Source organism: Dysidea avara, chromosome 6 (genome assembly GCF_963678975.1).
Source record: "Dysidea avara chromosome 6, odDysAvar1.4, whole genome shotgun sequence".
NCBI classification, from domain to species: Eukaryota; Metazoa; Porifera; class Demospongiae; order Dictyoceratida; family Dysideidae; genus Dysidea; species Dysidea avara.
This window is the reverse complement of record NC_089277.1, coordinates 27,586,667-27,601,972: the sequence shown is the minus strand read 5'-3', so window position 1 is coordinate 27,601,972 and position 15,306 is coordinate 27,586,667. Positions and strand designations below refer to the sequence as shown.

Genomic DNA, 15,306 nt, shown 5'->3' with positions numbered 1-15,306 from the left:
TTCACCTACTGACAATAGCTACCCCTCACCATAGATACCCTCAGTTTCGTGCTACATACTGCACTTACTAACAAATGGGCGTGGCTGAGCATATGTTGGTAATGCGATAAGTGGGCGTGGCTCACGAAAGAGCTACTCGATAGCGTTTATAAGTTCCACGTCTTCAAACGAACAATTTCGTTTCTCACGTGATCCAATCCGGGTCAGACCCGGATAAATTGTAAACCCGGAGAAAATGTGACCCAGATGACCCGGAGAAAATGTGACCCGGAGAAAATGTGACCCGGATGACCCGGAGAAAATGTGACCCGGATGACCCGACCCGGTTTCAACGCTGTAATAGATAATTTCACCTAGTGATCACGTACACACAAACACCACTTCCAGATAAAGACCAAGCTAATTTAATTTCTAAAATGCATGGTTGGCCCATAGATAATAGACACCCCTATGGTCATAGGTTGGTACACCACCAATAAGCTCATTGACATAGCTGGCACAGTTAGAACCACTGCATGTCAATTTTGCAAAACAAATCTTTATTGCATACATTGTATTGTGTACTCCTATGCTTATTACAATACTCAGCCTACCATATAGCATTTAAGTATATATTACACCTCTTTGGGATGTTATGCATCTTGTGAAGACTGCAGACAGGTGAAGTTTTACTCAACATACTGCCTGTTGCCATTTAGCTATTATTGATGGTGAAACAATATACTGCACGTATAGCTGGTAACTATTAACAAGACCATTGTATTGAATCATGACACTCTGAACCAGTGTGCTATATATTATACAGGTGTACCACTACTAAAATACTATCACGTGTGAAAACATATCAGTACAATGAACACTATTAATTATAATGTTACACTGCCTGCAATATTAAAATGTGACTGGATTTGCAAAAAGGGGTCTTCCACACACATCCAATTTACCAACTTTGACAACTCATAACTTCAGATTAGAAACGGCTATTGATTTGAAATTTGGTCCGTATTGAACACCAACATAGCTTAGTGGATGGAGAAAGTTTCAGGGTAATATGTTTTGTAGTTATGGTCTTCCGAGTTCATAGAATTGGACGTGTGTGGAAGACCCCTTTTCGCAAATCCGGTCACAAATGTGAATTTAGAAGTTTTAACTTTAAAACCGTGAGCAAAATTAATGCATACTTTTGGGGAAATAATTATGAACAATCACCTTTTATTAAAACATACAGAACCACAAAAGAGCAATTCAATTAGCTATAAGATAGTTTGCTGAAACCACATTATTAATACGCTTCTTTTGTTACAGTGAAAATGTCCTTGCATACAATCAACAGTTGTTATACCTGGCTCACAGTTTGTGATAAAATATTACAAACATGCATATAATATATATAACACAGTACATAAAATGCAAAACACTACATTATCATTGAAACAACTAAAGCTACAGAAAGAAAAAAAATTAGAGGTATTCAGACAGAAGCAAAAGCAATGATACAACAAAATTAATAATGCTAGCCAAATAAGTACCAGCAGAAATTATTACTAGTCGCACAAATACACAATGCAGTGGAGCATACACACTGTCATCAACATTGGTATATTTTGCGAGCATTGCAAGCATTAAATCAGCACCCAGTAATATTTCCATTGCCATTACAGTCATTATTTGATCCTTTACCAAAGGAAATATTATGGTCTGTAGACAGTAAACAACATCATACTTGAAGAGGAGATCCATAGCAACAGGTATTACAATTACAGGCCAGAGGTGAGACAAGCATTTGATAAAATTATCGATCAGTAAACGCAGCCTGTTCTGAAAGATTGGTATCATACTAGTAATAGCTTCCTCAGGGCGATTCCTGTAGGAAATCAGGAAACCCAAAGAATCATACTTGTTATATATTGGCAAGGATTTATGGGATATGTATTCTGGAAAGCCCAATCCAGAAGGAGCCTCACTGCCTTCTTTCACTCTAAAAGTACAAAGTTCGCAGACAAAATAATTGATCGTAAAATAATAACCATGATTATCAACATCAAGGAGACCTATACTGAATGTTCCCCTCATTGGCCAGTAACCAGACTGTTCCAGTTCATCATCATATGGACCCTTCATGAGATGTAGGTAGACAGACACATGACTACCTTTGCCATCATCATGACCACCAGGATAAACTGATAGGTACATTAGATAGCCTTTCTCGAAAGCAAAGAAAGGTTCACTCTTCCATTTTTCTTCATTGGCTATCTTTTCAGTTAAGTCAAACATGACTATGAGTGCTGGTGCTACCGAATAATTTTGTAATAGTATCTCTGTATTGTTGTATTGTGCTGTACCGGGTAACAAATGATCATGATCTTTAATATCATACGCTGGTGGTGTGGGATACAAAATTTGTTGTGTAAAATTGCTGCTGATATGACTCTGCAACATTATCACTTGATTGCGTAATTGTTCATTTTCTTTCACCAGTGGATGACACCAAATTATAGTAAATGCAATACACACAAAAGTAGAGAGAAATGAAAAACAAACTATCATTGCAGCATAATTATTTTCTTTAGTAGATCTCTTATTCACACAAGATTTTTGAGTACTGCCATCAGAATACACTGTGCATCTATCTTCATCTATACAGTGAACATTGCAAACAATAATCTTCACACAATATATGCTGTATATACTGGCACTAAGGCTCAGCTAATTTTTAAAATGTACAGCAACAAGGACATTGTTATCAATGCACCAATCCTGGATTTGACAATGACAACTGTAACTAAATACACGTAAATAACTTTATCACACTACCCATATATGCACCTGTTCACAGTATATAAATCCCTGTATATCTTGCATGTGGGACAGTTTATAGAAATTGCATGCTATTTAAGGTACACTGACAGCAGTTTACAAGGGCTGAGTGTTTTGGAAGATTTTACTGCATTATTACACAGTTGCACAATTGAAATATTTCAGTATACAGAATATATATACACACACGCACATGCTTAACTAAGTAAAAAGTTAAGTAGAGGGTATAATTAAGGTTTTCTACTATCATAATTAAAGTAATGTACAGCACTAATGTTAGGCTATATACAGTTAATTTACTAAAGCAAAGTGTACCTACACATTCCCTATACTATGGTACACCTCAACTCCAAGGTAACATTTGCCCAATTGCCCATGTCTAAAATGCAATTGAAATGTGGGAAAAACGTGACGTGGACAAGACACTTGCATATCAAGGGTAATTAAGTTGTGTCCTCTGACAATTCATACTGTGACCAAGCATGTATTGCAACATGTACTTGAACTCTACGTAGCTATATTATATTGATGCATGAGACACACACAGAATGCAGGCAAAAGGAAGAGAAAACATGTCTATGGTGCAGGCAAATGCTACCTTGGAGCTGAGCTGTATTGCTCTACAGCTGTACAGGGTATCTATTGTCATCAGTGTCCTTAAAGCTTCAGTACAGCAAGCTACTACAATACACTTTATGATTTTAAATACAAAACACTGAACTACAAAGAGAAAATTTTGGCATTTTGAAACAGATACAGTAGGATAATGAAGGTATAGATACACAAGTATAGTGAGAGAAAAGGTAGAAACAGTACCGTGACATTGCAGTAAAATTTGGGATTCAGAATAAGAGGAAAGTAGTAACCAATCCGGCAGTTCTATAATTAATTTAATTTCATATTAGTGTAATTTAACCCTTGGCAGGACTTGCCAATGGCTTTCAGTACTTACGTGCTGTAAAACATAAATAAATAAATGACAGAGGTGTTTATTTGTGGTTTTACACAAACATTTCAGGAGTTTTGCTTTATGTACTTGGATAGCCACAGGGGCAGATCTAGACTTGTGGAAAGTGGGGGAGGGAGGGGGGGGGGGGTGAAGGCACTATACTGTCTGGTTTGGTAAGGTGAGACAAAAAAAAAGAAAAAAGGTACAGCCTGCATGCTTGCAATAGCTGCCTACCCCACCAACTATGCATTTATCACTGATGAAGTATATAAAAATATCCTTACATAACTCATGATCACTACACACTGCCCTGAATACTGTGACTGCTTTATTAGAGCACAGTGGGATTGATAACTTATGACTGCTCTATTTGAGTACCTTGATCTTGGTATGCTAAAACTTTTTGGGACAAGAGCCTCCCATCCCCATCCCCCTGGTACTGATTTGATTTATATATTTAATATTTAATCTCTGAGCAATCGGCTACAGCCGTTCTTCCTTGCCCGGAGGGACACATTACAAAACAAGCAACGACACTTTTACTTTGTAAGGATCTGTCGCTTATGGAATGCGCTTCCATTAATTGACGTTAATCTGTCTATTGACACTATCAGGAACAGAGTCAAGTCCCACTTCTGGAATCATTTCATTCATAACTTTGACCCCCTCAACCCTCATACACTGCACTACCACTGTCCCTGTTGTCGGTGGGTTACTGATCATTTCTCGATTAACTACACACTGTTTTAGACAATTTGTCATGTGTTCTTTTATTATTATTTTATAATTACTACTTTTGGCTGTAGGAACAAGCCTACAGACCTTTAGTACACCATGTGTATTGTCAATTCTTGTATCTGTGTGTGTACCTAAGCTCATGCTTGTATGTGTGTACTATAAAGCATTAATAAATACATAAATAATACACACAAAACTAAACAAAGCAAGGTATAACCGATACAAAGACAACCAAGGAAAACAACTTACAACACACACACACACACACACACACACACACACACACACACACACACACACACACACACACACACACACACACACACACACACACACACACACACACACACACACACACACACACACACACACACACACACACACACACACACACAAACAAAAAACATACATATAGTTACAATCATATTAATGTTATCAAAGGAGTGAGTCACAGTGCCACTTAAGGACATCCACGTACTCATAAAATGGAGAATTGGCAGTCAGTCACAGATGATAGTAATGACGAAAAAAACGTTGAGTACAGCATAAGTGGAACATAGGTATGTTAGCAAAATATACTGGTGTCCTTGTACTATAAGTAGTTCCACCGAAAACAATTGGTACTCTAGCTGAGCCGAGCCAAATTCCAGGTAGCCTTGAATCATGCAACCAGTGAGTATTTAACAACTTATCCTGGCCTAGCTACCATACCTGTGACTTTATTCTGATGATGGGCAATTCTTTCTCGCACTCTTGGAATCAGAAATTTGCCCTTTTCTGATTCTTCCAGAGCGGTCATAAAATTATAGAATTTCTCAGTTTCTCCCACTGCTAGCTGACGTAAAAGATGCTTTTCGATAAACTCTTCAGTTCTGTCTCGTTCTATCTTGCCAAGGCACAATCTCTCCTTGTCATCGATATTAATTACTCGAAGAGTAATCAAACTAGGGAACAAATCATTGATCGGTAGTGCTCTACACAATTCCTTATGCACATCCAATAAAGCGTTGTATTCTGGACAAATTTCCCTTGACAGTTCCATAACTTAGCGACACATCAGCGGTGCCCCGCGTTGAAGTAATTATGTGAAGCCTTACAAGGTTAATTGAACAGGATGTTGGTGGTCATGCGCGAACAAACCCGGAAAACTGTAAACCGTTTCAAACCTGATTATAGCGCTGGAAAGAACTAACTCCATCAGACTTCTGGGCTACTGCTGTTGATATTCACGTCTAGAAGGTTTCAGTTTGTCAAAACTTTGGTTAAATCACTGGCGAACGAAGCGCTGATGTCTCGTGATTAGTGCTATACGAAGCGCGCCCTTGCCAGCCAACTAGTCTCACTATGCCATTATCTTAAAGTATATGTATAAATAGTCCAAAGGTACATGGTGCGTTAGTTTGGACTATCGGTCCATACGAGCACTAGAGTAGTGTACGGTATTGGAATACGGGGTGATTAGCAGTATACTAGCTACGCTGCTTTAGGCTTCCCACAATCAATCGTGCCACAGTGTTCTGTGCTGAATACTCAGCGAGTGAGTCCACCTCGGAGTCGATTGACGATGCTTGTGCAGGTACGTGTTTAGTTTTTTTTGAAAAAATTATTTTCCAAGAAATGTGCAGCCTCAGTTTGAGGATTAACGCACATATGAAACATGCATACAAAATGTTTCACAATGTGATTGATTATGGGATTACTGATTGGTAGGGGAAAGTAATAATTTCAGTTTTATACACTTTGTGCTTATTTCTGCCTTTATAAGTGAAGTTCTTAAAATGTAGTACAGACTTTGCCTTCTGTCCCTCCAGTCACTGACTAGTATCATATGGGGTATAAAGGATCTATGCTAGTATCAAGCTGGGACTACACTGTGCCATTTATGTACTTATTTGGTATTATTTCCCACCAGCATCAGTGGTGCTGGAGCGTTTCTACATGTTTTAATTTGCACCAACGAATGTTCAGCCCCCTACCACTTACCCCTACCCCCACACAGGCCTGTTAAGTCCAAAGCTGTCCTAACGTAGGAGCTATGATTGAACTATCCTCCTGCCTATGGCTTAGTACTTTTACTTTGTGCTGTTTTTTTTTGTGCAGCTTTGGTGAGTCTATCTTCATGCTTTAATCCTTTGTGATGACGTTTCACTTTCTCAAAAATTTTCAACTATACTACAGTAATCTTTTAATGTTTACAGGGCTGCACTGAAAATCAGTATTCGGTTACTGAGTGGATCCCCTGTTAAAAAAATTACATTTACAATCTACCAAAGATACCGCGTGTTGCTACACTTGATTTTCAACCAATATCTCATGCTGCTAACATAATAAGCTGGTAAAATTTTCCATCCGAATTATATTGGGTACTGTACTGCCAGCCAGTTTGCATAGACTTTTGTCTATATACAGTTAGGGACAGTAATCCTATAAATACTGATGTGTGAACATAATTTTGTCACAAGCCATCAACTAAAAATGGGCTAGTCGTAATTTATGTGATGCATTCTAATTTTATTTCAACATTCACACTGCACTACAATTTTCTCACTTGCTACAGTAATTATTAATTATAGGTGTGAAAAAACACAGGCATGTGAATACTAGTACTAGTGAATACGTATTGCATACAATAGATCCATGCATGTGTACTGCATGCGTGTGTACTGCATACGTGTGTAACATGCGTATGTGTGTGCGTGTGTTGTGTATCTATGTCTGTCCTTATCTCCCATTGCAGGTGATAGTCCAGGTGGGACTTTAGGTGCCCACACCTTCACCTGTGTGACATGGTGCAGCCTCCTGTGGGTTACTAGTGCATAGCTACTGGGATATTCGAGCCTACCTAGTGAACCAGCACTGTGTAGGTGTGTGTGTGTGTGTGTGTGCGTTTGTGTGCTGTGTGTGTTTGTGTGTGTTGTGTGTGCTTAGTGTATGTGTGTAGTATGTATGCAATGCTTGTAGGACATTTGGCCAAAATTGGTGTTTGTCTGAGCATATTAGCAAGGATTGTAGTGTAGTATGTGTGTGTATTGTAATGTAGTGTATGTGCGTAGTATAGTGCAGTGCGTGTGTGTGTGTGTTGTACTATAGTGCATGTGTGTGTAGTGTAGTGTAGTGTGGTGTAGTGTAGTGTAGTGCACACGTGTGAGTAGTGTAGTGCGCACATGTGAGTAGTGTAGTGCGCGTGTGTGTAGTGTGCCTAATGTAGTGTAGTGTGCATAATGTGGTGTAGTGTGTAGTATGTGTGTGTGTGTGTGTGTATGTATGTATGTATGTATGTGCATGCATGCGTGTGCGTGTGTGTGTGTAGTGTGCACTGTGTGTGTATTGTGTAGTGTGTATGTGTGAGTATTGTGCAGCATGTGTGTGTAGTGTGTGTGTGTGGTGTGTGTGTGTGTGGTGTTCATTGTACGTGTGTGTGTGTAGTGCGTGTGTAGTGTGTTGTGTGTGTGTTGTGTGTGTATGTGTGTGTGTGTGTGTGTGTGTGTAGGTGTGCGCAGTGTGTGTAGTGTATGCGTGTAGTATGTATGTAGTGCTTGTAGGACATCTGACATTTTCCGGCCAAAATTAGTGTTTGTCCTTGCATATTAGCAAGGATTGTGTATGTGTGTGTAGTGTAGTGCGTGTGTGTGTGTGTATTGTAATACAGTGTATGTGTGTAGTGTAGTGTAGTGTGTGTAATGTAGTGTAGTGCGTATGTGTGCAGTGTAGTGCGTGTGTGTGAGTAGTGTAGTGCGCAATGTGCATAATGTGGTGTAGTGTGTGTGTGTGTGTGTGTGTGTTTGCGTGTGTATGTGTGTGTGGTGTGCACTGTGTGTGTATTGTGCAGTGTATATGTGTATTGTGCAGTGTATATGTGTATTGTGCAGCGTGTGTGTGTATGTGTGTAGTGTTCAGTGTGCGTGCATGTGTGTAGTGTGTGTGTGTAGTGTGTGTGTGTGTGTGTGTGAATTTCTGCATATTCATTGAAGGGTTAGTAGGAAAGGCACACAACTGTTCATGTAATTGAAGTGTTATGCAGATACCCTGGGTTGGTATTTGACCATTAATATGGTAGCTATTTCACGTTGTGTTTGCTGTGCTCATTTTTATCACAGTGTGGCTATAAGGAACTACGAGCATGATATCAGTGATGTGTGATGGCCTGGTGTCACCAGCATGATGTAAACTTTGTAAGGTGGGTGTGTTAGAAGTATTGTTGCTATAGTAACCATTGATGATTGTCAAATGTTTATGATTTACATAGCCGGTAATAGCTGTGTGACATATGACCAACCTACGATAACTTCTCCAGGCATGCAAAAAGGTGTGCCTACAATGACCATATCATTCACTCCTAGGTACAGTTTTTCAAGAAAAGTGAAGAGGGGAGCAAATCCAGCAATTGTTCAGTGAGTTGAGTTTTTTGGCTGTGCAGTACATAGCACATCTACCTGTGTGTAAATCAACAGTTTGTTTCTGTTTCCTGTTCTACCAATGTTTGGCTTACATATTTAATAAATACTTAGGTTTAAATTATCCCTCCTGGAGGAGATTCAGTGTTGTGCTCGACTAGACATTGGGTGGCCTGCAGTTCAAATCCTGGGGTAGGAGGAATTTTTTCCTTTCTTTGGCCCTTTTCTGTTACACGTTATTGTTAGCTAGGTAATCATTTAAAGTCTCCAGTTCCTGTTAGGTTAGGCAATCCAAAGGTTGCAGCACATGTTACTGTCAGACCTTCAGTGCTGGTCACTGTAAAGCTCTAATAACAATAACGTACCTCTGCACACATTGCATACTTCTGTGTTGTCAAAAGAAATTGTGCATAACTAATGTTTTCCTTGTAGTTGAGCTATGTGATTAGTTGAGACTCAGTCAACACCTGCTCACAGAAATGATTTATTTGTGTAGGTGAGCTGTACTAGTGCAAGACATATTAAATGCATGGTTTTTCCCCATATAGCTGTTGAGGATTAGCAATGTGACAAACAGTAATAGCTGCTACCTAATTATGTGTTTTTGTTTGATTTGATATTTACTATACTTTGACTTCATAATTTTGTTGGGTTAATTGGTAGTAAAGTGAGTGGTGCAGGGGTTAAGTCACCACATCTATCGTGGGAGTTTACTTTTATGCACTATACTTACATTCAACTAAAGGAAATCACGCACGCACGCACACAGACCATAATGGCAAGTGTCTGAGCTCATACACGCCTATGCATAACATCTAGATTCCTGGGCTCTTTCTAGGAAATTAGAAGGGGATTGTGATGATATTGACAGTCAAAACTGATATGTTCACATAATATACAGTGTATAAATATGTATGTACACAGAGTGGAGTTTGTAAATAATCTGAGTTTGGAAATGGTGAAACATGACTTCACTTTACAATTTGTACACAGAACAATCAATCAATGTGTAACCTGTATAACCTGTATAACCTGTATATACATGTCTAATTTCAAGCCAAAATTGTTGGCCTCACTAGGCAGGTGGCTGCTTTAAACAGGTGGATTAATTGGCCTGGAGTACAACTTCTTCAGTTGAAATTTTTAAAGTTAATTAGTCTTTTTAGAAAGATACCAGTGGTCTTTCTATACAGGTAGCCATTAAGACAGGTTCAACTGAATACTCCAAGGAGGAGTCATATTATAATCAGTGCATAGTGTTGGCACGTAGTATCACTAAGGACTGATGGCTAATTTGTAATGGCATACGTCTGAATTGTGATACATTCATGCAGCTATATGTAGGCTAATGTACATGTGTATGTATTATTAGATAGTATTATAGAGATATGCATTGAAACACAAGGTTAACATGACTATATAGCTTATGTGGTAATATAATAGTATACAGGTTGTTCACACAACTTAGGAGATACTCACAACTGCGTATGCGTGTGCACTGCTTGAAGTATCTTAGTTTACTAGAGTGGTATATCCCCAGTATATGGAACAGTTAATTGTCTGTTATTTTAGTAGTTTTTCAGTAAACCCGCATTCACTGATGTTTTACTGAGAGTTTAAAACTTAGTAAAATAATTACAGGTATGTTCCATATACTTAAGTTTACTGACACTTTACTATCAGTATAACTACAGTAAGGCATCTTAACAAATTAGTAAACTAAGAACCTTCAAGCAGTGGTGGCTGCATAATAATGATATGAAGCAAAGCAGAGGATAAGTGTCAATAACTATAACTAGAGTATATAGCTGCTGGCTTGTATGCAGCTTGCAGTAACTTGTTATACTGACACCAACATTGCACAATTTTGGTGTTTAATGGATATGAGAATTGTTATTCAAAATAATTGTGTTATCATACAGTCTGGTTATGTATTCATACCAGCTGGATTAATCCTTTTGGAGGACAAAAGTGTATAGACCAAGTAATAGCTACTGTAATGTACCACCATAAATCATGATGCAATTAAAAATGTGATAATTGATCATGATTCATGACAAAACAACACATGACTGCTTACTGCTATATACCTAGATTTCATGTCATAATTATGTTTGTATGTAAAGAAAAAAAGCAAAAAAAAAAGCCATGTATCATATGCATGCATGGTCCTTATGCTATTATATATACATTTTCTATCTACATAGTGTGTCTTCGTAACTATAATACTTGCAACTTATAATTGTTGGCCAAATGTGATCCATTCACCTTGGTCAGCTTGTTTGAATATATAATTATAACTAGACAGTATATGTACCATGATTAAATGTTTTGAAGGATAATAACAATTGTAAGAATCTACTAAATTGTCACAGTAGAAAGTACTAGGAACTGATACACTATTACACTGTTATTACATTTGTTTGCTTTACTGTTTCTAAATAATCAATATGGAAATTTGAACACTATCACATGATCAATAAAGCATGTACATGTTCTGGGAAACTAAGTTCAAGCTATGACGTATTTCAATCCTACACAATGCACAGGTCTGTAATATTATCTAATAATACATACACTTGTACATTAGTGCATAATGTATCAGATCTACACCGTTCAGGCATATACAATTATAGAGTAGCCATCAATTCTGCTTACCAATACCATGCACTGATCATGACTACTCATTAAAGTATAGTTTATTTTATATTTCATTCTTAACTGATTGTTCTGTATACATCATAGCCTTTTAACATTGTTAAGTGAATTTCACTGTTGCCAGATCAAAAACTCCACTCTGTGCATATACAATTTATACACTGATATCACATTACCAATATTAATTTTTCCCCATGCTATATGATACATATATATGAGTGAATAAGCTCAGACACTTGCAATGGTCATGTGCGTGTGATTTCTGTTTGTTGAATGTACAGTAAATACAATGTAAATTGCCATAAACAATATATTCCCAGGTGACAGTTGTTAGTGACTCAACCCCTGTACCACTGACTTTTATATATTACCAGTTAACCTGACATAATTAAAAAGTCAAAATATAGTAAATATCACATCAAGCAAAAAATAAAAATATGTGCGTAAGTAAGTACAATAGGTTGTTCATAGCAGCTATTACCGTCTGTCACATTGCTAATCCTCAACAGCTATATGGGGAAAAACCATGCATTTAATTTGTCTTGCACTAGTACAGCTCACCTACACAAATAAATCATTTCTGTGAGCAGGTGTTGACTGAGTCTCAACTAACCACGTAGCTCAACTGCAAGGAAACCATTAGTTACGCACAATTTCTTTTGAAAACACAGAAGTATGCAATGTGTGTAGAGGTACATTATTGTTATTAGAGCTTTACAGTGACCAGCACTGAAGGTCTGACAGTAACATGTGCTGCAACCTTTGGATTGCCTAACCTAACAGGAACTGGAGACTTTAAATGATTACCTAGCTAACAATAACGTGTAACAGAGAAGGGCCAAAGAAAGGAAAAAATTCCTCCTACCCCAGGATTTGAACTGCAGGCCACCCAATGTCTAGTTGAGCGCAACACTTAGTTTCCTCCAGGAGGGATGAATACTCTTCCTTTAAACCTAAGTATTTATTAAGTATGTAAACCAAACATTGGTAGAACAGGAAACAGAAACAAACTGTTGATTTACATACAGGTAGACGTGCTATGTACTGCACAGCCAAAACACTCAACTCACTGAACAATTGCTGGATTTGCTAGATTTGCATACCTGGAGAAGTCATCGTAGGTTGGTTATATGTCACACAGCTGTTACTGGCTATGTACATCATAAACATTTGACAATCATCAATGGTTACTATAGCAACAATATTTCTAACACACCCACCTTACAGAGTTTGCATCATGCTGGTGACACCAGACCATCACACATCACACATCACTGATATCATGCTCGTAGTTCCTTGTAGCCACACTGTAATTAAAATGAGCACAGCAAACACAATGTGAAATAGCTACCACATTTATGGTCAAATACCAACCCAGGGTATCTGCATAACACTTCAATTACATGAATAGTTGTGTGCCTTTCCTACTAACCCTTCAGCGGAAATTCATGGACAAACACACACACTACACACATGTGCACTACACTACACATACGCACGCACTACACTACACACATATGCACACACTACACTACATTACAAACACTACATTACAAACACTACATTACAAACACTACATTACAAACACTACACTACCCTAAGGCTTTACTTCAGCATTTGCTCAGGTATTGTTTTGTCTTAGCTAGTAGGCTGGTTTAATGGTGTGTCTGTGTAGCTTTATTCTGTTGCTGTGCTTAGGACCTAGAGGATGATCAAGGATTACAACAGGCTATCAAGACCAGCTATGGACAACGTCCTTAATTACCAGTAGTGATGTGGAGTATATGGGGTAGTACTGTGTGCTTGTTTGTGTTAAATTCTTCTATAGTTTATATACTTCTCCCATACCAGTATATTGTAATGCTGTGTTGGTCACAGCTCAGAGTTCAGTACTGTGTTGATCACAGGCAGTGCAATGTTATGCTGTGCTGGTCACACTCAGACCGTGTTGGTCACAATGGAGTGGGCTGCAATGCTGTGTTGGTCACAGGTTGTGTTGGTCATAGTGCAGAATACTGCAGATGTATAATGATATGTGGTCACAACTTAAGTTCAAACCACATGCAAATCAAAACCGATATAGCTATAGCTTAGTGATCACTTTTGAATATATAAGCGAAGGGTGGTATGTAATCTGTGACAAGCACGTGATCTTGTCACAATGCGTGCATGAATTTGTTTTGTAGGTATGTTAGTATATGGGAGCTGGAAATTGTTCCATGATATAAAAGACCCGGAGTTAAAATATCTTGCTAGCAGGCTGCCGCATACAGTTCTGCATAGTTAAGTGGACAGTGCTGTTAAGAAATACATGGGTGCCTTTAAAAGATGGAAAACCTGGGCGTTGGCTCAGAAGCTGCAACCTATCCCAGCCAGACCACAAGATTTTGTCCTGTACTTATAGTATATTGGAGAAGAGAGGACATCCAAATCGGCAGCCGAGGAGGCCTGCAATGCATTGGCCTGGGCCCACTCTATTTCTGGTTTAGACTCACTATCAGCCCATCCATCGGTGAAGGCAATGTTAGAAGGCTTACAGCGTATCTTAGCAAAACCTGTGGCGAAGAAGGAGCCACTATAGCCACTCCACCCGAGCCCTTGTTTCTTGTTAATAACTCTTGTTACATGGGCCAGCTGCCCAAACATTTAGTAGCATTGTGAAGGCCTTTAAACACCAGAATTGCTAATCAAAAAAGTGCTTTGATGTGGGCAAGAACAAACGAGTTATGAGGCTTTAAAAATATCCCATACATTTAGTATGGATGATTCAGGTGCACAAACATGTTTATAACACAAAAACATGCTTGTTCCAGTACAAAACCATTGGGAGTGAACACATGTTCACCTACTATTATTATTATAATTATTATCAATTTACCAAAAAGGAAGGCATACACAAAAGGCAAAGCCTATACAAGGTGTCCGCCTACACCTCTTTGACATTACTATATTTGGGGCTCAGGTGAACGTGTACCAACTATAACAAAAGACATGATTGAGGCAATGTTATTAGATGTTGATCACTCTGGGTTGCTTTCTGATATGAGGCTTGCAACTGCATGCCTGCAGGGCTATGCTGCATTTTTGCGGTTCAGTGAGTTGGTGGAGCTTCGGCCGTGTGACTTTTCTATCAATGAAGATATGGTGACCATCTGAATCTGTCATAGCAAGAATGACCAATCGAGGAATGGTGATGAAGTGGTGCTTGCTCGAACCAAATCTAAAACCTGCCCAGTATCTAGGCTGGAATGCTACTTGTGTAGAGTTGAAATGACCACAACAGATGAAAGATGTCTATTTTGACCAATCTTAAAAACAAAGAATGGCGAACAGCTTTGAGACTCCAGACATATAAGCTACAACTGTTTACGTGGTCTGTTCATCAAGAAGATAGCAGCTCTGGGTTTCTCAGCCCAGGAGTTTGGCCTGCACAGCATGAGGTCAGGGGGTGCCACTGCTGCGGCCAACGCAAAAGTACTGGACCGGATTTTTAAGAGGCATGGGCATTGGAAGAGTGAAAATGCCAAGGATGGCTATGTCAAGGACAGTCTGGAGAGTCGACTTGTGGTGTCAAAGAATATTGGATTGTATCTTTTACTGACTGTTACAGCCTTCTTTTTGGCTCTATGTGTATTGTTAGCCAACCTCTGTGGTGGCACAACTCCATTGAAGAGTTATGTTGGGGGAAGGAGATATGTATGTGTATAATGGTGTGTGGTGTGGATATGATGTGGGAGGTGGTAATGTCCT

At 38.7% G+C, this 15,306-nt stretch overlaps 1 protein-coding gene and 2 long non-coding RNA genes across 3 annotated transcripts; 1 reads left to right on the top strand and 2 right to left on the bottom strand.

The window, feature by feature from the left end:
* Positions 1–1,400: 1,400 nt before the first annotated feature.
* LOC136258564 (uncharacterized) lies at positions 1,401–5,554 on the bottom strand. Its single transcript, XM_066051888.1, has 2 exons — positions 5,216–5,554; positions 1,401–2,636 (listed from the first exon to the last, which is right to left on the bottom strand). Exons 1-2 carry the CDS (start codon positions 5,544–5,546, stop codon positions 1,462–1,464), a joined length of 1,506 nt encoding a protein of 501 aa, XP_065907960.1. The 5' UTR covers positions 5,547–5,554; the 3' UTR covers positions 1,401–1,461.
* A 298-nt stretch (positions 5,555–5,852) lies between these two features.
* Positions 5,853–9,554, top strand: LOC136258490 (uncharacterized). Its single transcript, XR_010702797.1, has 6 exons — positions 5,853–6,080; positions 7,242–7,368; positions 8,602–8,681; positions 8,845–8,895; positions 9,331–9,390; positions 9,447–9,554. It is a non-coding gene; the product is annotated as an uncharacterized lncRNA (long non-coding RNA).
* Positions 9,555–11,946: 2,392 nt separating this feature from the next.
* On the bottom strand, positions 11,947–14,315 carry LOC136258591 (uncharacterized). Its single transcript, XR_010702867.1, has 4 exons — positions 12,777–14,315; positions 12,627–12,707; positions 12,122–12,181; positions 11,947–12,065 (listed from the first exon to the last, which is right to left on the bottom strand). It is a non-coding gene; the product is annotated as an uncharacterized lncRNA (long non-coding RNA).
* Between the last annotated feature and the right edge of the window lie 991 nt (positions 14,316–15,306).

Bases quoted from the DNA above. Each gene is read 5' to 3' on its own strand.
- LOC136258564 (XM_066051888.1), bottom strand. From the start codon at position 5,546: ATGGAACTGTCAAGGGAAATTTGTCCAGAATACAACGCTTTATTGGAT. The intron at 2,637-5,215 runs GTATGGTAGCTA...TTCACTGTATAG, and splicing joins TCATCAGAATAAAGTCACAG to ATGAAGATAGATGCACAGTG.